Raw genomic sequence first — 22,594 nt, forward strand, 5'->3', positions numbered from 1 at the left:
ATTCCGTTACTCAAAATGTAACTTAAACTTTGAGTTTAAATAGCCCTTGAATCCTTGAAGGCCAAGAGAAAATGCCGAGATAATAAAAGCCACTGAGTATTTGACCTCCAACAATATCCACTCAATCACTAGCTTGAGAAGTGCTGTAAATTTTATAATAAATATATTTACTTTTGATATATATCATCCTATAATTTTTATACGTGTATACCTTCCCCTTACATCAAATGGTTGAATGAAGAAAATCTTTCTTTTATATCAAATGGGCTTTTGCAACTTTCCAAGCCAATACTAATTGTTTTGTTACTATTAACATTAGAGTGTAATCGAACCAAAATTTATTATGTTGGTTGTTATTTAGATTAAAATTGTAAACAAACCAAACATAAATGAGCAAAAACATAATTATATTTATAATCTTTTTATTTAATTAAACGAATTATAAAATATTTCTCATAAATAAACTAACATCAATGAATAAAAATCGAATATATTTATAAATTATTTACTAAATGCTCTATTAATTTTTACAAATGAATAATACATAAACAAATTTTATTATATTTGAAATTTATTCATTTAATCAATGAATTTTTAAATATTATTCGTGTTTGTCCGTTAAGCTTAATAAATAAACATAAATGAACAAAAATCATATTTATGAACTATTTATCATTCTGTTTGCTTAGGCCTGTAACTCAAATTTGCCATCACTAAATTGGAAAAAATATTTGCATTATAATAATTCACTTTATATATATATATATATATATATATGTAACTCCGTACAAAACATAATTCTCGAGTTACATATTACATGGATGTCGGGCAACATGCCATCAAGCCACAAGCTCATCTTGTAAAAGAATTTCGTAAATATCTGTCCTCAGATTCAATTCCTTATCCCTCATAACTTCTAGAAGGTCTGACAGCTCTTTCGCAGTTAAGATGGAGTTCAATTTAAGAAAACCATCAAGCCATAGCTTTTTTGACCTGGGAATTGCATGCAACAACATTAAGGTTAGGACGCAGAGATCAACCAACTTTCTATGAAGTTTGGATGAACTAAAAGTTGTGACTGAGGCCAACTAATTCTACTAGAATCTATAGCAATTTGTAATCATTCAACAAGAAATGCCGAGCATCCACCAATAACAAATGCTTCCCTTAAACAAACCAACAAATTAAAGTAATAAAAGTTGTTCCTCAATAGTGTGTACCTAAATTCTTCAGTATATAAAAGAACATTGTGTCGAAACATGTCAGATGAAAAAACAGAAGCACGAGACATTTTAAACAGCTGAAAAGAATTTTATTCCAACCATTCCGACTTGACTGATCCACAGTCATGTAAAACATTTAATCCAGCTTCTTACAGTGATTACAAATTCTTTTTTTCCTCTTAATTAGTATATACTTTTATTCTTTAGCAAGTTTCCTATTCAATATTGCTTCAACAACTTTATCATGACTTCATACAGAACAACTTATACAGTAGTTACAAATAGTAATGTTCATATATTTCCATTAAAAATTTCTTTATTTGTTGGTCCTCACTTTTCATACCACATTACCACCACTATAGACTCGTAAATTGGAGAAAGTTGAACGACTAGAGCAGGGTTTCCATTTTGGCCAACAACTAAAGCAGGTTAACTGCATTGGTTTGAGATTTTGGCACCTGAATCCATTTAACAGGTTGATTACCATTATAGCTGGCTTTCAATCATAAAGAACTAGTGTGGTTTACATGACATCAAAGGAGAAGTCACTTACCATGGGCAGGCATGAATAGCACGAAAAAATATTCGCCTTGCTGCTGATAGATTGCGGACTATGTTAATCTCATATGCAACATAAAAACGCCAGAGTATAACTGAATTATGCAATTTATCATTTGCTAGTGCCCTCTCAAACAATCCATGGATCCTATGCAAAGAGCCGCTCCTACTCATCTCATACATTAAAGCAAAAAGCCAAACAATTGCAGATGGTTTCCTGAGAATATTATAGAATAACACTGTTAAGGTAAGTTAAAAAAAAAAAAAAAATGGAGAAAATCATGTCCATGCAATTTCTTCACAAACCCAAAAAGTAAGATGCTAAATCATTCACTCAAAAACACCTGGTCAGTTCATTTATTTAAAGAGAAATGGAATGCAAAAATGCAAATATACATGTATTAAGTACTGTCTTTTATCACTCATTTATTATGAGAGAACAATAATAAATAATCCATAAAAGATTAAAAAATAAAATTAAAATTCACAGAATGAAGCTGGCAGTCGCATAGGTGGAAAGGAAAGACAACATATGACAATCTGAATAACACAGATTCTTGAGCGTACACTTTGATTGTAAATAGCTTTCAGAAAAAACCAATACCCAGTTAAAAACAGATCCAATGTAAAGGGAAGTAGCACTTCAAAGAAAATATTTAAAACTTCTTCACTAACATCAGTGCCCTCCCAAAAAATGAAAAAATGCTCAAACATTTTTTGCATAAGATTCAGCATTATGCGTCAAGAATAGAGTGGCTTTACCTTCCACCTAAGGAATATATTTACTACAAGAAATTTTAAAATGTTCAGAGGGGAAAGTCAACATTCTGTATGGGCCAGTGTCTTCCCCGATCAGCTTTTACAATATATAAACAAACAAGAAAGCATGCATGCACGTAGCAAGGTAGATTTTTCTTTATAAGATAAACAGAAATTGAAATAAAATAAAGTAAATAATATAGGTTAGAAGATAATTAATTAACTGATTTCATCTAATATTTCATTTTTATATAGTGTGTAATTTTGTTTAGATTAGTGAGTCCTTGAACCATTCTAAAAATGGAATTAGGAGAACATGCTTGCTGATAAGTTCAAAAACTAATAGGGGATTCTTCCCTTCTTAAAATTTGCTTAATTAAGTTTTAAGGGCACATCATAGAAGATACTTTAAACAATAAAAATAATATATATAGATTTTTAAGAACATCGTAAAAATCTTGCTAGTTTCCATCACTTGCATGTTATCTGCCACCTTCAGAATTAGACTATAAACTTATTAATATAAAGTAACTTTATTTTGAACTTCCACACTTGAATAACGTAATGCTTTTTACTTTATAACCAAGCCAAGCCACAAATTTTCTTTGATATTTTTTCCATTTTTGCCATATTATTGATATTCCCCCCCCCCCCCCACCATTTATTATCAGAAAAGTTCTCAATGCTTGGATTGAACCTGTTAGCAAAAATTAAATGTCAGAAATGGTTCAATAATAAATACTTCTGTTTTGGCACTCATTTTATTTTACTTATCTAACAAGTTTCTCTCACACGTAATATGCCTAACCAAACTTACTTTGGATAAACTTGGATTCTATTTTGTTATACTTTATTATTTTAGCTCATTTTCAAATAAAAACATGTCCGTTGAAATTTTCCTTAATATTTTCTAGTCAATTTCCCCACAATTTGTAGGTGTTTTGTTTTGATTATTTTTTAAATTCTTTTGGAGAATTGAAAATGTTCTTTATAAAATAATTATATATGATCAATTAGTAGTTAGAAAAACCACTCTAGATAAGCCTCAAGTCTCAATGGGGAAATTTCCTATATTAAAAATGAAAGAAAAATAAGAAAGAAGTTTAATACCAAGGATGAAAAGTACAAACTATAATGTGATAGAGAATTCAAAGAAAAACTAATATTTAGAAAAGAGTTCATTTTTTCAAAAGTTTAAAATGAGTTCGATCCTCATCAAACATAGTAATCAACCTTCACCATTCCTATTTTTTCTCCATTTACCTTAAAACTTAAAACTGTCCTATTTTTTTCTCATTATGTTATTAGCTATTTTAAAACTAAAATTTCTTATATAAACTGACTATCTTTTCAATTATTTAAACACATACATAGTGTGTAACAAGGTTTTCTAGTACAATAATATTGTAGAATGTAACAAAACCAGGGAGGATTTGGTTGTCTACCTTCACAGAGGCTGATGTAAATCATATTATTTCCTCAAATATATATATCTATATATATATTTATGGCATATGACATATGCTTCCTAAAACTAAAAGCATGATCCTGAACAGAATTCAGAGACACAAGACGATCTTACTTGTGACAGTAGTCATCGAACATCCACCGCAATTTATTTGGAGTCATGTAAAGAGAGCTGATCTCCACTAAAGCATTAAATAGTTCTGGGCTGGATGGATATATTTGCAGCCCGTGTGTGACAGACTCCCAGGCTTTGGACAAAGCAAATTGCTCATGATGTCTCTGAAGCATCCTAACATAATAGTTGAAAAGATATTCCAGATGGTAACTTTGGCTTCTTCTTTCTGCAAATCATGAGAATTTAGCCTACTGTGTTAAAGGAACCAGGTAACACTATCAATCAAATTTACAGGGAAAAAACTTTGGTCCAACTGCCTTGGTGAAAAAATTATTTTTCTACCCATGAATACACTTTAAATCTTGAAGGGCATATCCCCAGTGGAACACCATAATGGTTAGAACTTCATATCCAGGTCTCAGGTTCAAATACTAGGAGGGGAGGGGCAAGGTTCATGGGACGCAGGAGGTTACCTCATATCGTGCAGCTCAAGATTATATACACCAAAATATTGAAGGAGGAAAATAAAGGGCACTGTGATGGGTTAATCTTAAAGTTTATCAAGTTTAATGGGTCAAGAAAATCCTGCATTCAGTTTAATGAAAAGAATAAAGACTGTGAAGTTTAATAAAAAAAGTTAGTAAAAAAAATGACCATTACATGGGTAAATTAGCTAAATTACTTGAAAAGGTAAAGAACCCAAGAGCTGTCACCATATTGAAGAATAAAAAGAAGAAAAAAAAAATGGTGATGAATACCTGGAAGCACCATTGTAAAAACATGATCTATAATTTCGATACCCGCAGCCCATCCAGCAGCCAACTCTTCAAACAAAGCTGCTGCACAAACTAGGGCAACTGATTGATCATCAACAAAACCCCGCACCCATTTTGATCTTAATGTGTTTATTTTTTCTTTAAACCCTTGGCGTGCTCTCAGTAGTTGCAAGCTTGATGGATGACATTTAAATGGACTGTACATCACACCACTTCCTAGACAGGAGAGAATATGCATTGCACGTGATGATAAATCTGAATTACAGCCATGATAGTTTCCAAGTTCAGCCTCAGCATACCATAAATATAGAAGAGGAGAATTGGACTGTAAATCCTGCTCATGTGAATAAGACTATTTAATATCATTATTATATCAAAAAAAATGCAAATAGATTAAATGATTGCATTTATGCACACATAATATGATTGAAACTTTTCAGAAGTTTATGATGTCAAATCGTGTATTGTAAACTTCAAGCATTTCTTTATGCATAACAGGGAGAAAAACCAAAGGTTACAACAGTGCTTAAGAAAAAGTAAGATAAGAGGTTAAACACATAAACCGTTTAGAAGAGCAAATTAGCACAGAAAGATCGGTGAAAAAGAAGATAAATTAGAAAATTTCAGGGGAAATAAATAAATTTGTGACAGCAAAAAAAAAAAGCTAAAATATTTAATTGCTTCTGATAAAAGTATTTAAATGAAGAAAAAAAAAACAATTTAATCTCATAAAAGCAGAACATTCGTCACTGCACTAGCAACCTTTTCAACACCACCATGTTTTCTCAAATTAAATCCAGAAGAAGGTAAATCAATTTTTTTTTTTTAAAGTGGAGAAGTCTGCGTCATATATGTATATAGCCTGATGCATAGAAGTCCATAGTTTGTTGTTTAATGATATGAAAATTTTAATCTTCAATTTTTTCCCAATACTTTTAGTTACTCATCATGAAAACTATTTAATAAAATATTTTCAACAAAAACAGCTGAAATGTTGAGTAGTTAAAACCTACTTAATGTATTTAATCATTTGGCTACATTAATCCTTCATTTGAATTAAAAAAAATCCAGCACCTTAGCAATGAGGCATTGGTATGATCATGGATATTAGTAGTGGCAATGGTGGTTATTGTGCAGAACTGCAAGTGTAGTGGTAGCTATGCTGGCCACAATTTTTCCATATAAAAAAACATAGTGGGATTACCGAGGAGAAATAATTATGATCCCTATCACCCTCAATCAAGCGTGATCCTCATCCCCACCTTGCTCTAAATATATATTATATAATTATTTATTTACCATATAAAAACATACATAGGGGATTGGATGGGGCAGGCAGGGATAGATCCACAGTGGAGGCAGCGGAGGCAGATATCCCAACTGAGATATAAACCTCTTTTCAGGTTATAGGACAAAATATAAGAAATGTATAAGTACTCAACTTTTATCCCTTCTAAATTTTTATCGTATTTGCTGTCAGTAAATTGAAACTCACACAACAAACTTTTTCTTGTTTACCTAGTAAGTAATTGAATATTTACATTTTGGTCGTAAGAAATTTCATCATATATTAAAATTTCGATTGAATGCAATAAGAAATTTTATAAAGAATAAATCTTGTACAAAGTAAACTATTTTTAGAGTTCATAGAAAAGTTTAAATTAGTAGAAAAAAGAATGAAAAGCAATCCACAACCCTTTTCCAATATGATGAGAATAAATTGACATATTTATGTCTTCATTCTTTTTATATTCTATGTACGAAAAGGGGCATTTTAATTTTTATTCATGCTCCTAGACATGATGCATGTTTTTTTCTATGAATTATATAATTATATAAATTAAAATGAACTTGAATTCATAACAAACGAAACTAGTTAAGAACAAAAAATGTATTATACTAAAATATAGTTGCTTATAAAGTTTGCTTTTTATTTTGCACTATATATTGAAAGAATTTTTTTTTTTTTATGTAATGAATATTATAGCTATGAATAAATTCCATCAAGGACCATAATGACAGTATTGTTTTATATAAGTTAATATCATGAATGGCCCTTAAATTATAACGAAATGTTTAATGTGATACTTGAATTTTAAAAATCTCTAACGTGATACCTGAACTATAAATTTGTTAACTAATATAATACTTGTAGAATTGTTTGTCCATCACATGTCATCATTTAAAACTAGCTACGTTAAGGATGAGTACCACATTAGTTAACAAATTTATAATTCAAATACCACATTAGAAATTTTAAAGTTCAAGTACCACATTTAATATTTCATTATAGTTTAGTATTAACCCTTTTATATAAATAAAATAATTCTAAGATGTTATTTGTTTTTAATTCTTTTTTCATATAAATTTTTGTTTCAATGAAAAGTTTTCTAAGTTAGCTTAAAATATTTGCCCTCAATAAATATATCTTAGATCAGTCCTGGAGGCAAGGATTTTGTCCCAATCAACATTCTTTATCAAAGATCAATTTTGATTACCATCCCTTTCTCTACCATTAGAAAAGCAATGCCTATTCCCACCCAAATCAAGACAAAGAATAGGAGAGCATTTCACCTACAATTCATTTTACTACAGAACTATAATTGTCCAATCACAATAAAAAACTATGTAGGGGCCCACCACTTATAAGTGTGGATTCCATATAAAACTTTGATGGTCCCCACACAATTTTAAATTGAGTTTGGTTAATTGTACCACAATCATTGTAGGTGATATGCTGCCAAAAAATAGAGATGCCTACTGAAAATGGGAAAAATTGCTATCCCTTCTTTAATATTAAACTTATTATTTCTTTTTAAAGTACTATAACTTCTACTCTACATCTGTTTAATTACTTGCTAGATATTTTTTATTCTTATTCAACCATTTAGGTCTATGAATTATATTGTTTTAAGTTTTTTACTGTTTTCATGAAGTATGTCTTTTTTTTAAATTGAATAGTGTTTTTACCTTTTCTTTAACTCTTCTCCTATAATTATATTGAAAATGTATAACAGCTCCTTGCCTCCTACAAAATTTCCAAGATCGCCCCTGCTATCTACACCGTCCAGTGTTAGTCATCAGAACATTTAACATTAAGAATCTACAAATCTAATACAAAGAAAGTGGCACAAGGAGAGCTTTATCTAGTGCTATAATGTGCAGCCGTACAGGTATCAAACTTTCTGTAGTACCAAAATATGAACATCCTATTTATTAGCCATATAGAAAATTGTCAAACAGCTGCATAAATTCTATCACGCATAACCTAGAATGAATATAAAACAGACTATAAGAACTAGAGTCCTCCTTAGGTATTAATAAAACATACTAATTAATATCTTAGTTAATGGAAAGTAAAAGCAATCCAGAGCTAGACTAAAACTTGAACTAAAAATTTTGTTAAAAAATGCAAATCTTTTGTCCACTGCAAGCAGAGTTCAGCTACTACAGTGAATCAATCTATTGGATCAATATTCATCAAAGCATTAAGAGCTCACCAATGGAAGCCCAGAAAGCGACAACAATGCCATGTCAAAAACTCTTCTGGCGTGATCCATATTCCCATAAAGAGCCTCTCTACGTGCATAAATTCCACAGAGCAAGAGATCCTACAACAACAAAGTACTAAAACAGATAAACTGAAAGCAGAAAAAATTTATTGCAATAGAGAAAGTTGACAACCTAATATTACATAATTTTATTTGATTTTAGAAAGATTCACACATTGGACAGCCCAAATAACTCCAACCAGGCTATGAACATGATAAATTGCTCCCTAATTCCAGAACTTACTCCAGCATTAGTTTCTATTTATTTTACCATGCTAGCCGTAATCATATATGCACATCTATATTTATTTAGACTTCACTCAATTGTTGTTTTTGCTACTAGCTTTTTGCTCCTTGCTTTTGCTTCCCAGGAAATTGCCAAAAAAGCAAATGTGTGGAAACCTAATCTTCATTATTGCTTGATTAGTTGACTTTGTCTATTTTAATTCTCTTATTTTTAGAATAGGGAGTGATTTGGGTAATTACACCAAATCCGTTAGCTATTTTCGTATTATGTGTAAAGAGTAAATTACTCCTTTGATTAGCTGTTTTAATGCATGAAAATCTAGGGTTTTAAGGCTAAGAATATTCAGTCTTTAACCTATATATTTTCAAGCAATTCTAGTATTGTAATAAGAAAACTATAGAAGAACAAAATAGTTTCATTCTAGAGATTTCTTCATAGTATCAGAGCACGATCTGAACCTTTGAAATTCTGCACTCGGAGTCTAGCATGACTAGCAAAAAAGAAAGCTCGACGTCGGATGTTACCTCTAACCCCGGAGCTAGCGTCACCAAAAACCCGTGTACCCAAAAGATCAGTCCTTCAAATTATAGGGCACAAACTCAACAAGCAAAACTATATTCAATGGTCCCAATCTCTTATGATGTTCATGTGTGGAAAGGGGAAAGAAGATTATCTTATTGGAGTAGCTGCACCTCTAGAAGCAGGTGATGCAAGGTTCGAAAGCTGGAAGTTGGAGAACAATATAGTGATGTCATGGTTAATCAGTTATATGACCAATGAGATTGGAGAAAATTTCATATACTACAAAACAGCCAAAGAGATTTGGGATGCAGCAAAGAAATCATACTCCAATGTTGACAACACTTCAGAAATTTTTGAAATCAAGAGTATTCTCCATGATCTTTAACAAGGTGAATTTTCAGTAACAGAATACTTCAACCTTCTGATCCAACATTGGCAGCAACTTGATATTCTTGAAGAGGTGTTATGGAAGTGCCCTGACGATGGAAAGCAATACAAGAAGTTGGTTGAGAAGGATCGAGCATACAAGTTTCTACTTAATCTTGACAAGAACCTTGATGCAGTCCGAGGAAGTTAGCACCAAGCCTTTGCCGAGCATTTGAGAAGCTTTTTGAAAAGTTCACAGAGAAAAAAATAGAAAAAAATAATGATAGGGACACAAATAGCTGCTCCAACTCCTGAAAATTCGACCCTAGCTATCCAAGGATCCCAGTTGAACATCAATGATCGGCAATAGAAAGGCAAACCTACGTGCAGCCACTGTCAAAAAATTGGACACACAAAGGAAATATGTTGGAAGATCTACAAGAAACCAGCCAACTGGAAACCTTCGTGGTCTTAACAAGACTAAGACAGCCATGGCAACTTAGCTACTACTGAAATTCAATCTCAGCCAAACCAAGTCCTTTTAGCAAAGAACAACTGGAGCTTCTCCAAACGATGTTCAAACAATCATTGCAAAACATTACCAATCCTATTGGAACAGGTTCTTTAGCACAAAAAAGTAATTTTCTCAGTGTTTTAAGTGTAAAACTAGAGAAATCAAGTTCATGGATTGTGGATTCAAGAGCTTCAAACCATATGACTAAAGATGCATCTGTATGTAGTAAATACAACCCATGTCATGAAAACTTCATAATTTGAATTGCTGATGGGACACTTTCAAAATTGGCCGGTACAGGTTCTATTATTATTTCCAAAGAGATAACACTTGATTCTGTTCTATTTGTCCCAAATCTAAGTTGCAATCTATTATCTATAAGCAAACTTACAAGAGACCCTAAGTGGGTTACTAAATTTCTTCCAAATATGTGTGAGATTTGGACTCCTAGAAGTTATTGGTAATGTTAGGATGTGTGCAGGACTCTATATCCTAAGAGCTAATGATTCCAAAAGACAATATCAGAATATCTAGTGTGGCTTCATCCTCCAATAATAATAAAAATAGTACTATCATGTTGTGGCATTATCGGTTAGGTCATCCAAATTTTTTGTACCTCAAAAAGTTGTTTCCCTCACTATTCAATACAAATTCTAACAACTTTAAGTGTAAAGTCTGCCAACTATCCAAACATACCCGTACCACATATCTTAATCAACCTTACAAATCCTCCCATCCTTTTTCAATGATACACAATAACATTTGGTGTCCTTCCAGAGTAAATAACAGTTCTGGCTCCAAAATGATTTGTCACATTTATTGATGATCACACCAAGGTTACTTGGGTATTCCTTATGAAAGAAAAATTAAAAGTGGGCCAGCTATTTCAAAACTTCAACAATATGATCCAAACTCAATTCAAAACCAAAATCCAAGTGTTGAGAACCGACAATGGGAGAGAATACTACAATTCAACCCTCGGATCATATCTAATGAAGCTTCGTATAATTCATCAAAGCTCATGTGTCGATACTCCTCAGTAGAATAGCATTGCTAAAAGAAAGAATCAACATTTGTTGGAAGTTGCAAGATTCCTCATGATGACTGCCCATGTACCTAAGCATTTTTTGGGGTGAGGCTATTCTGACCACTAATATCTTATAAACAAAATGCCTTCTTGAGTCCAAAAATTTCAAAGCCCTTGCCAATCCCTTCTCGATTCCTATCCCCACCTTCAAATCATCTTGTCTATTCCCATTAAAGTGTTTGGATGCACTACATTTGTTCTTACCAGCCAACAAAACCAAAGCAAATTAGATCCCAAATTCATCAAATGCATATTTCTTGAATACTCCCCGAATCAAAAAGGATACAAGTGTTACTCACCAATAACAAAGAAATTTTATCATTCCATGAATCACATGGAAATATCAACTTTGGGAAGATTCTATTACCAAACCACCAAACACTTCATAAACTCCCTTTCACGTTCAAAACATCCAATCAAATCCCCCAAGCCTAAAGTCCACACAAGGGAAAACAAACAAAGAATTGATTGTCTATTCAAGAAGAAATAAAACTCTTAAGGATCTAAGAGAATGTACACCTTCAAAGCAAAACAAAGAATCTAAACCGATTTCAGAGATACTTGAAACCAACACAAGTAACACTCTTACTGAATCTAATTCTATTAAATCTTTTGATGATCATGATCAGCCGATTGTTCTAAGAAATGCTGTGAGATCATGTACTCAACACCCAATCTATAATGTGGTTTCTTATGAAGGTTTATCACTCAATTATTGAGCTTTTGTTACCAAACTAAACAATATGTAGATTCTCAATAATATTCATGAAGCACTTATGCAACCAAAGTGGAAGATGGTTGTTTTAGAAGAAATCAGGGCCCTAAAAAAGAACAAAACATGGGAGATTTCAAAACTACCCAAAAAGAAAATTCCAGTTGGGTGCAAATGAATTTTTGCTGTCAAGCACAACGCAAATGGAAGCATTAACAGATTTAAAGCTCGCCTTGTTGCAAAAGGATTTACTCAATCCTATGGTGTTGACTACAAGGAGACATTTACTCCAATTGCTAAACTTAATTCAATCCGAGTGTTATTATCATTGGCAACAAAGCTAGATTGGCCACTCCAACAAATAGATGTCAAAAATGCATTTTTTAATGGCGACTTAGAAGAAAAAGTTTACATGAAAATCCCTCCAGAATTCAAAAACCAAGACAATTCTGGCAATGCATGTAAACTTCAAACGTCTTTATATGGTCTCAAATAATCCCAACATGCATGTTTTGATAGACTAACAAAAGTGATAAAGAAGTATGGTTTTTTACAATGCCAGACCGATCACACCATTCTTATTGTCTATGTAGATGACATTATTCTTATGGAAGACTATGTGGAAGAAATTAACAACCTAAAGAACCTCATAGCCAAAGAATTTGAAATCAAAAATTTGGGACACCTCAAATATTTTATTGCCATGGAGGTAGCTCACTCAAGGAATGGCATATCTGTCTCACAACATAAGTATGTCCTAAACATACTAAAGGAAACTAGAATGCTTGGATGCAAACTTGTTGACACCCCTAGGGACACAATAAATAAGGTAGGAATGGAAGAAGGAAGTCCAACAAATAAGGGTCTGATATCAAAGACTTGTTGGGAAACTCATCTACCTCTCTCATAAAAGACCAGGTATTGATTTTTCATTTAGTATGGTAAGCAAATTCATGAACAACCCAACCGAGGAACGCTTGAGAGCTGTGTATCAAATCTTACAGTACCTAAAGAAAAGTCCTAGCAAAAGGTTATTTTTTAAGAAAACATCATGCCGAAATGTTAAATTTTACACTGATGCTGATTGGGCTGGATCCGTTACTGATCAAAGATCAACTCCTTGTTATTGTACCGATGTGTGAGGAAATTTGGTTAATTGGTGAAGCTAGAAGCAGTTTGTGGTGGCTAGAAGTAGCATGGAAACTGAGTTTAGAGCTATGTCTCATGGCATATGTAAGGGAATTTGGCTGAAAAGGTTGCTAGGGGAGTTAAAGGTCTCTACAGAAGAATCCATGAAGATATTCTTTGACAACAAAGATGCCATAAGTATAGCAAAGAATCCTATTCATCATGATAGGACCAAACATGTGTAGATTGATCGTCACTTCATCAAAAAGAAGATAGAGGAAGGAATTGTTAGATTAGTTCATTTTCCCACATGCCTCCGAACTACAGACATACTCACTAAAGCTCTTTCTCAAAACAACTTCAAGAATCTGAAGTCTAAGCCAGACATGATTGACATCTACCACCCAGCTTGAGGGGGAGTGTGAAAATCTAATCTTCATTATTGCTTAATTAGTTTACTTTATCTTTATCTATTTTAGTTAAGTCTCTAATTTTTAGAATAAGGAGTGATTTAGGTAATTACACCAAATCCATTAGCTATTTTCCTATTATGTGTAGAAAGTAAATTACTCATTTGATTACTTATTTTAATGTATGAAAACCTCGAGTTTTAAGACTATGAACATTCAATTTTTAGCCTATATATTTTCATGCAATTCTAACATTATAATAAGAAAACCATAGAAGAATAAAATAGTTTTATTCTAGAGATTTCTTCAAATTGGAAAAAGAATATTTGATTAAAAATAAACGAACAACTAAAATGTAATAACAATCCAAAACTACTATTCATAAAAGTAAAAGCATGCATTCTGTTCTCCAAAAAATACAATGTTAATTTTAATTATTCAAAGATATTATTTTCTTTTATTAACCAAATTTACTTTTTGTTTTTTTTCCTTCTAGAAGCAAAAAGTAAGTATCAAAAGCAATAACCAAATGCAACCAAAACATGGAAATGAAATAGGGAAAAAAAAAGTAAAATAATTTGAACTAAAATCATCCTATCCAATAGTAGAAATAGTTTGAAAGGGATATTTTCCTATAATGAATAAAGCGAGAAAATACAAATCATACCAAAAATTTACATCAATAGATAAAGTAGCACACCATACCATTTAGGCATTTATAAGCGGATAATGACTAAATACGACACTGCACACCATACACTTTTAGCAACCTAAGGATATGTTTAAACAAAGGAAATAACTAAAGAAACAATTAAAAGAATTCAGAAGCAAACTTGTATTCTATCACCAAGAGAAAAGACTCATATATAAACTTGCTTTTCTATTGCCAACGGTGTTATTTCTTTTTATTGACTGAGAAAATCTCATAGACACTTCGTCGAAAACATCACTATTCCTGCTGGTTGATGGAAACTGACTAAAATATTCAGTGGGCTCATGGTCAACATAAACAAATCATGCATTTCATGATAATAAATAAAAAATATCTGCCAAGCAAGTGTCGGATTCAATCCACATGAATGTACCATTAGACAGGTAGAAGAAATAAAAAAAAACCTGCCGATCACATTTTAGAAGGCTCTTCGCCAAAGCCTGACATGGGGCACCTGAACTGCTAGAAGAGTTCATTTTTGTTACAAAAAGCTCTTCTGTCAAAAGGGCAGCTTCTTCCAATATATGATTACGGGGAAAAGCAGTTAAACAAAGCAACGCCGCATTGCGAAGAAATTTCATCATTTCAGTCCTCTGAGGGATTCCTCTAGCACTGTCCAAAAGGAATTCCAAACTGAATTCACCAGACTTACTCTGTGATGTGGTAAATTCATCATGCAGTCTTCTCATATTTTGCCAAATACAATCAGGTAATTCCTCCAGGCTAAGAATTTTCTCAGTCCAACTAGAACTGTTGGTACAAACCCTAGAAATAAGGGGAAAGAAAGGTTACTGTTAATGACTTATTCATCCAAACATTAAATCATTAATATATTAATGCCTTTACACATCATGGTGTTAGATGTTTACACTCTCATGCAACCGTCCCCTCTAAACAGCCTAAAACCAGGTCACTGTTGCATTTGACCAAACAATATAACTCTTAACATGGAGCATCATGCCTTGACAAGGTAAAAAGAAAAACAATAGTAGAGAGGCCCAACAATTTCTCATACAAAAATTTTGGTCATCTTTAATGACTAAGAATATATAACTTTCAGGTGGCATTTTCCACACGGAAAGCATCTTGAGGAAGAACCATGAAAATTGAAAACCTCCAAAACAGACAAAAAATTGTTGGAAATGAATGTTTTCTAAGTCAACAGCATAATCAGTCATCTACTTTCTAGGTAAAATCATCTTCTTCCTTCAACAAATTTGAATTAGTTGACATTCAAATATGAGAGGTTCTAAACACAGCCCCATTTTTTCTCCCCACATCCAACTTTTTTTTTAAAAATTTTTCTTTAAGTAAAATTACTTAATTACCCTTATTGTGTCAGTTTTAAAGTTTTTGGATATGCATTTCCGGTAAATTATATAACTTACCATATTTTCATATCCAATAAATTAAAAAGGGTTACATTTAGGTTTGGGGAAAAAAATCAGTTAAGAAAAATATCCTATAGAAAATTTTAAGCTTCTGATATGCAAATCCGAAAACTTTTAAAAACTTCTAGATTGCAAATCCAAAGGCTTTTAATTGCTTTCGGATTTGTAATATTGAAACTCTTAAAAGCTACCAGATTTGCAAATCCAGAAGCTTAAAAGTGAAAGGGGTGTGAAGAGAAAAGAGAAAGGATAATTAAGTAATTTTATTTAAAAATGATTTTGAAAAAAAAAAGTGTGAGGAGTAAAAAAAGGATGTGAATAGAAGCTCACTTCAAATATTTTAACTAGATTAGAGGTTCTACAAGACAAGTTCAAAGTCAATCCATGTTCAGAAAGTTGTCAAAGTAGACTACATAATTGCAAAACCTTGAAATCCAATAAATTCTGTTCAACTCAAATAACTCTTAAAAAATTTTGGCAGAATTGAGAACAACCTAACTAACTAAATGAATACATGGTACTGCTCATTTTAATTACAGAACAATCAAATAATATCACTTCCCCAACACAGTGAAGCCTATTCATTACACAAGCACTCTTTAATAAATGTACCAAAACTAATAATGGTTATCAGTCAATAGATTATGACATCTCCTCCCATAGTGTCCAGTCAAATAGAATTAAATAACCTGTGTTTATATAAAATTATCAGTAACAAGCTACAAATACCATTAGACATTCACCACACCTAAGCATGCCCTAATTCTATTATACATATTTCAGAAATATATTCCATAATAGATGAAATGCTCTGGACCAAAAAGAAAATTCAGAAAGCAGGTAAAACCTGGGTATAAACCATCATTTATCCAAATAATTTTCAACCTCGTACATGGAAACCAAAATTTAAAGTATTTGTTGTTTGTGTGAGTGAGTATGTATGCAAGTTATAGAAATAGACAAACAGACAAGATGGCAGAGAGTGGATCAAAGAATAGTGATGAGCAAGACAGAATAAGATAGATTTTACACAAAACTACATCAAATTATCAAAAGGTGAATAAGGTGAAACTTACCAAGAGGAGATTTTCCCACCATAAAAATCCAAGAATTGGAATACTAGAGACAAGCGCGACTCAGCAGAGCTCAATGAGAACAAGTATTCGCATATGTCTTCATATAATATCTCTCTCATAAATTGCTCATCCACTTCTTCATTGGGTGTCCCATGAATATTAGTGACAGCACCTGTTTTATGACCAGCAACTTAAGTACATATGTGTAGTTGTTCCAGATAATTGTAAATCACAGTCTGTCTATAATGATTAAAAGTGTGGATATTAGGAAACTTTTGATTGACATACAAAAAATCTTTCTTCATTATATTTCTCAATTGTTATTTTAATTTTTATATTATATACTAATACGATTTATCCAATTTATAAATAAGAATTCTAATTCCATGGAAAGACTTTCGTTAAATGGATTTACTTAATAAATAACAAAGAGTTAAACTTTACTTGGAATTACTTTAACTTCTAAGTTCTAATTTTACATTAATGGTAGAAGCAACAGAACTTATTTTAATCAGATATATTTTGCACATGTGATAAACTATACATATGAATGTGAATTTCAATTAATATGCACTTTATTAGTTTCAATTATTTGTACAATATAAAACTCTATTTTTAATATATAATTATTATTTAAAAAATAGATAAAAAAATATTCACGTGTGACTATGTAAGAAGAAATACCAATATATATATATATAAGCATGGATGTGTCTACAAATTTTGATTAAAGAAAAAGGACATTCTCATCCATCTTGCCATTATAATTCAATTTTTATTAGAATTTTTAATTTTGAATTTTAATTTATTGAATTATTTTCAGGGTTATAATTTAGAATAAACACCAATTAAAAAGCCCAATTATGTGAGGATCAATAAAAACAAAAACCTGTAAATAAGACTAAGGGTAGGAGTTCCATTATCACCTTCAAGATTAAAGAATCATTAACAAGACTTTGTTTTAACAATTAATGTGATAACATACACAAGACTTCAACAATACTTGTTTTGGCATTGGCTTCAAATCAGTGAATCTTTTTTTTTATTTTCTTCAATGGTACGTCAAAATTGGCATTTGGTCAAAGAAATTAATGATGAATATTAGTCCTACATACATCATCCTTGATAAGTAGCAAATTGTTTCTTTCTAAAATATAATTGTATTATGTTTATTTTTATGTAAGTTAATTGTTCTTTATAAATAACACTATGGATGACGTGCAACACACATGAGCAAATAACTAGCATGAAAAAATATACTTACATACTACAAAAATAATGTCAAAAAATATGTTAAATCTTGAAAAACCAAGTTTTATCTCAAAATAACAGGGGCAAAATACTGTAGGTATATATGAACATCAAATTATAAGCTTTTATATTCATATATCATAAATTCTATTAAATTTTCCATAAAATAAAATAAATTGTTTAAAGCATGTAAAAGTTAATTAAAAAACAGACCCAAAGGAAAGTGCATCCTTAGTGCCAAGTATAGCATCCAGATGACAGCTGAAGTTTAGTGGTCATTAGAAATGAGAATAAATCAAAACAACCAAATTTATGATAAGAGAATAAAAAATAGAATATGATTTCCTAAAAAGTAAAAACAAAATTAAAAAAAAAAAAGAGAAGCAAAATCGCTATATCAGCTTAGAGGCTCTCCTCATATTTCCAGAAAATTTTAAAATTAAGATAAGCTCTGATAGCTTACAGTTAAGGGTGGAGACTACAGAGAGAAGTCACTATTTAACCTTTTAGATTGGTGCTTATGATATAAAACCTTTCACCCAGAAAAAAAAAAAAAAAAAAAAGGAACATTTTAACCATCCCTGATAAAACAAAAATATGATATAAACCCCAAATGCATCCACAAGAATTCAAACATACTCCACTTGGAGTGAGTCAGACAAAAAGACATGCAAATGTGTGTGGGTGGGTGTGTGTTGTGTGTTTGTGTCTGTGCAGAGAGATAGATAGAGAAAGACCAGATTTTGCACGAACAGGCATCCATTGAGCAGAATCTCTAGAGAACTCTTCTTGTGACCATCTAGCCCATGTCAAAGTGTCTTTAACCTCGTCACTGGCCACAGCACCAACATCAATGCCTAGCTGTTTCAGCAATGCTTCAGTATCATCTTCTTGCTTAATATCTTCATTCTCAATTTCCTCATCAAATGCCTCAATTGTCACATCATTGTGAGCAACATTTTCAAGATTTGTGCTAGTTTCCTTAAATTTGGACAATGGTTCTGACCAACCAGTCCAACCACCCTCATCATTCTTATCCAAAATCTCTTCTTTCATAACTCTCTGCCTCTTTTCTTCTTCCTTTTCCAACCACATGGACCATCCAAGAGCCCCTTCTTCTCCAACTCTTGCACCATTACTACCCCAAAAGTGCTTGAACAGTCTCTGTTTACTATGCTCATTTAACAATAAAGAAGGGCAAAACAAACTAAATTCAATTTCAGCTTGAAATAATGCAGTGGCCAACTCCTGATGACCAGTCTGCCACTCAAACCTACAAAGGGAAAGAAATATATCAACCAGACCAAGCTCCAGATGGACCACAGCAGAATCCGTAGGCTTACTACTTTGATGAATCTGCATAAGATTGATCATGCATCAAAACCAAGCTAAACAAACTTGTCTTATTTTGAATGAGCTTTTTACAATCTCAAGTCTATAGAATGTAAAAGACAGGAAGGGGATGGAAATTGAATGCTGATTAAAGATCTCTAATTCATATCAACCAACAGTATCAAAAAAAGTATGAACAACATGGAAACACTAAATAAGCTGTTGTTATTTTATGGGTCTGCATACGACATTATATTGAGAAGAGTATTCCCAAGTTTTAACTATCATGGTACAATATTTCAAGGTTTAATCAGTATAGCAAAGTCATCAACCAATGATGCTTGAGAGTTATAGGCCTTTCCGCATAGTGAAAACTTTTCAAGCAAAAAGTTTCATGAGTTTTTGGTGATTTGGATCAATTTGGAATTTGCTGATAGTTCATAGATTTCTTTCTAGGTTTTATGTTAGCCCTTTAAACCAGCATAGGGAAACTTAGGTTTGAATGAGATCAGAGGCCCAATTCTAGTGGTATGAGCCAATATGTCGAATGATTCAAGTTTGACTACATTTTTTATACAAATGAAATAGCCACAGAACGAAAACCTTTAATATCATTTGTTTTGCAATTTAACAAATTAGAAGCTTTCACCTCCACGGACAAACTCGTTATTTCCTGCAATTACTACAAGGTTATTCCAGTAATATATTCAAGGAAAGATATAAACTCCAAGATGTCAACTTATGAGTTCTGCTAATAGACAGAGGTATCAATACATGGAACTTGGTAATGATATATTAGTTTGTACAGAATCAGTCATCAATTTGCATTATCAGACCAAAAGAAATGCTGGAGTTATAACATCAGATGACTAAATCAGTAAACTTTAACATTATAAATGCAATGCAGTTATAAATATATGTTCATATAACTTGACAAAATACATACACCAGGCATTACTTGACAGCACTGATTTAATTGAAAAATGCACCAGAAAGAAAGTATCATTCATCACAAATACCAGAGAAACAAAAGAAAAAAAAAAACTAAAACGCACTAAATTTAGAACCTGCCTAAACTGCTTGTTGCAGGTAGAAGATAGAGCTTGGATTGCATGTGCATATATTTTTCTAATATCTGAAACCTTAAATCTTGAGAACTCCCCTTGAACAACATGTAAAAATTCTCTCCACAACATATAACTCCCCGAATGCTGCACCAGTATGTTTTCCCATCTCCCAATCAACACATCAGTATCATCCCTTTTTTGATAGGCCTTCATAAGAAAAAGCAAGAGTTGTTCATTATCCGGATTAAGCTCAGTTGCCTTCTCAAGTATGCTAATCTTCTTTTCAAGAGTTTGTAAGCGAACACCTTTCTGTTGTTGCATACTGGCAACCTTATCCTGGAACTCTGCAAAGGCTAGCCATGCTTTTTCATCATGGGGATGCTCCCTAGTCAATTTGTTGAATTCCCGTGTTTTACGTAGCACTTCATCCTCCCAAGATTCTTCAATGATTGAATTGTGTGAGATGGAACTTTCATCACCAAGTTGAGGCAATGATTGAATATCGGATAAAGGAATGAAATCAGCAGGAATAAAATGTGAAAAATTTTTGGGGGCAAATCGACGAAGATGCTTGAAGTTGTTATGGTATTGGAGGGCAGCATTGTTAGGAGACCAGTATCGACCAGCAGACCGTAGCTTAGCATCCAAGGCATCAATATCAGCATCTTTATCAAATGCTGAAAACCTCTGAATACTAGGGTACAATCCTTGGGACATAAATCCAGATAATTGTTCAGGATTATAAAGTTTATAGCACGGAACATCCATCCTGCAATAGAAAACGTTAGACAATCAATTTTGAATGTCTCAGGTTCAGCAAACCAAGAAAAGTGTTAAAACCCTTTGGTTATTTTTTTTATCAAAGTCTACTTTGATATTAAGAAACAAAACAAGTCCAACAGGAAGATGTAGAAACCAGTGGCGTAGCCCCCCTACAATAGTTCAATTTTTTAAAAATTAATAATATATATATGTAATTAGTATAAAAAAATTAGTGTTTTCCCTAACCTATAATGACACCACTAAAATTTATTTAAAACGGTCAAAAAATTAATTTCATCTTCACTTTTACATTCATTTTAATTTGAAAATCCTAATTATTTTCTTTAACTAATCGGTGAGTTTGAAAATTTATTTAGAATGTATTTATATTGATTTTTTATTAATCACATGTTTAATAAAAGTGATTTTCATTTTTATTGCTACTAAAGTCAAAAGTAAAATGTCAAATTAGCAGAGAATTTCATTTTTGCTATTAGCGTTTTGAAGAATTAAATCAAAAACAAAGAAAAAGCAAGTAATTGAAGTAATAAAAAGGAATGAAGGAATGAAGAGAGATAGAGAACCTGTAGAGAGAGCCGTAGGAGAAGTTATGAGGATCTGGATGAGAATCAAAATAATAATCTTTAGCGTGAACATATTTGGATTTGGAATCACCAATTTCTTTCGACATCTTTCTCTTTTTATTCTTCCTCTTACTCTTTGTCTTTTTCTTATTCTTTTTTCTCTCGTCGTACATTTCTTCATCAGAATCTTCCTCTCCCTCCTCCTCAACTAGCTCGTAAGAATTGGGCTTCGTTTCCTTTTCTTCTTCTTCTTCTTCTTCTTCTTCTTCTTCTTCTTCTTCTTCCACCTTCAGGGAGCGTGGAAGAGAGGAAACGGCGTCGTTAATTAGGGAAAGGTCACTGGTGAAGCTAGGGTTGCAAAGCCATTGGGGGACGCTACTACTAGTAACTGTAGCAGCAGTATTAGCTGTAGCAGCGGTGCCGGCGGCAGGAAAAAGAGGGAAGAGAGATGGCTTTGGGTCTTCTGGATCTTGTTGGTCGTCCATTGCGTTTGCTTTTACATCCATTGGCTGTCCTGGCCGCCGCTTTTATTCATTTTTCATTTTACTCAGGGAAATGGCACCGGACAGCGCATCTACCCATATTTATTTCCATATTAAAAAAATATGCTATCCTAAATTTCGACGCAACCGATGTTATGTGGCTGAAAATGTTTATTAATTTAAAAAAATAAACATTGTTTTAAAACTAAAAAATAAGGTAATGTTTGGTTTGTAAAAGCATTTTTCTTTTTTATTTTCTATTTTTATTTTTTAAAAGTACTTTTTATTTTTTATTTCATTTAAAAATGTGTTTGGTTAATAAAAATAAAAAATCATTTCTGAAAATGAAAAAAAAAATGTTTGGTTTATTACACTTATTTATTAGATCAATCGATCAAATGATTGTCGAATAATATTAGGACCTTTGAAAAGTTGAAAGTAATGAGAATTGCGTTTTTTTTAATTAAAATTTTAACATTTGCTTTTATATTCAGCTTTTGAG

At 32.1% G+C, this 22,594-nt stretch overlaps 1 protein-coding gene across 4 annotated transcripts; it reads right to left on the reverse strand.

Moving 5' to 3' along the window:
* Positions 1–718: 718 nt before the first annotated feature.
* LOC111311563 (uncharacterized) lies at positions 719–22,199 on the reverse strand. Of its 4 annotated transcripts, XM_089765885.1 has the most exons (11): positions 21,611–22,192; positions 20,265–21,033; positions 18,603–19,221; positions 16,615–16,786; positions 14,552–14,912; positions 8,399–8,509; positions 4,881–5,232; positions 4,123–4,348; positions 1,777–1,998; positions 1,567–1,681; positions 837–993 (listed from the first exon to the last, which is right to left on the reverse strand). In XM_089765885.1, exons 1-11 carry the CDS (start codon positions 22,114–22,116, stop codon positions 973–975), a joined length of 3,474 nt encoding a protein of 1,157 aa, XP_089622011.1. In that variant the 5' UTR covers positions 22,117–22,192; the 3' UTR covers positions 837–972. The 4 variants fall into 4 exon arrangements, with proteins under 4 accessions (XP_022766812.2, XP_022766793.2, XP_089622011.1 ...); XM_022911077.2 differs by lacking the exon at positions 1,567–1,681 and having other exon boundaries at positions 719–993; positions 18,603–19,138; positions 20,269–21,033; positions 21,611–22,189; XM_022911058.2 differs by lacking the exon at positions 1,567–1,681 and having other exon boundaries at positions 719–993; positions 21,611–22,189.
* Between the last annotated feature and the right edge of the window lie 395 nt (positions 22,200–22,594).

This window comes from Durio zibethinus, chromosome 9 (assembly GCF_047325235.1).
Source record: "Durio zibethinus cultivar Kanyao isolate XHJ-2024 chromosome 9, ASM4732523v1, whole genome shotgun sequence".
Classification (NCBI taxonomy): Eukaryota; Viridiplantae; Streptophyta; class Magnoliopsida; order Malvales; family Malvaceae; genus Durio; species Durio zibethinus.

Coding starts and splice junctions, on each gene's coding strand:
- LOC111311563 (XM_022911058.2), bottom strand. CDS start 22,116: ATGGATGTAAAAGCAAACGCAATGGACGACCAACAAGATCCAGAAGAC. Junction 14,913..16,614: donor GGTGGGAAAATCTCCTCTTG/GTAAGTTTCACC, acceptor CCTTATTTCTAG/GGTTTGTACCAACAGTTCTA. Junction 8,510..14,551: donor TTCTAAAATGTGATCGGCAG/GTTTTTTTTTAT, acceptor TTGTTGTTGTAG/GATCTCTTGCTCTGTGGAAT.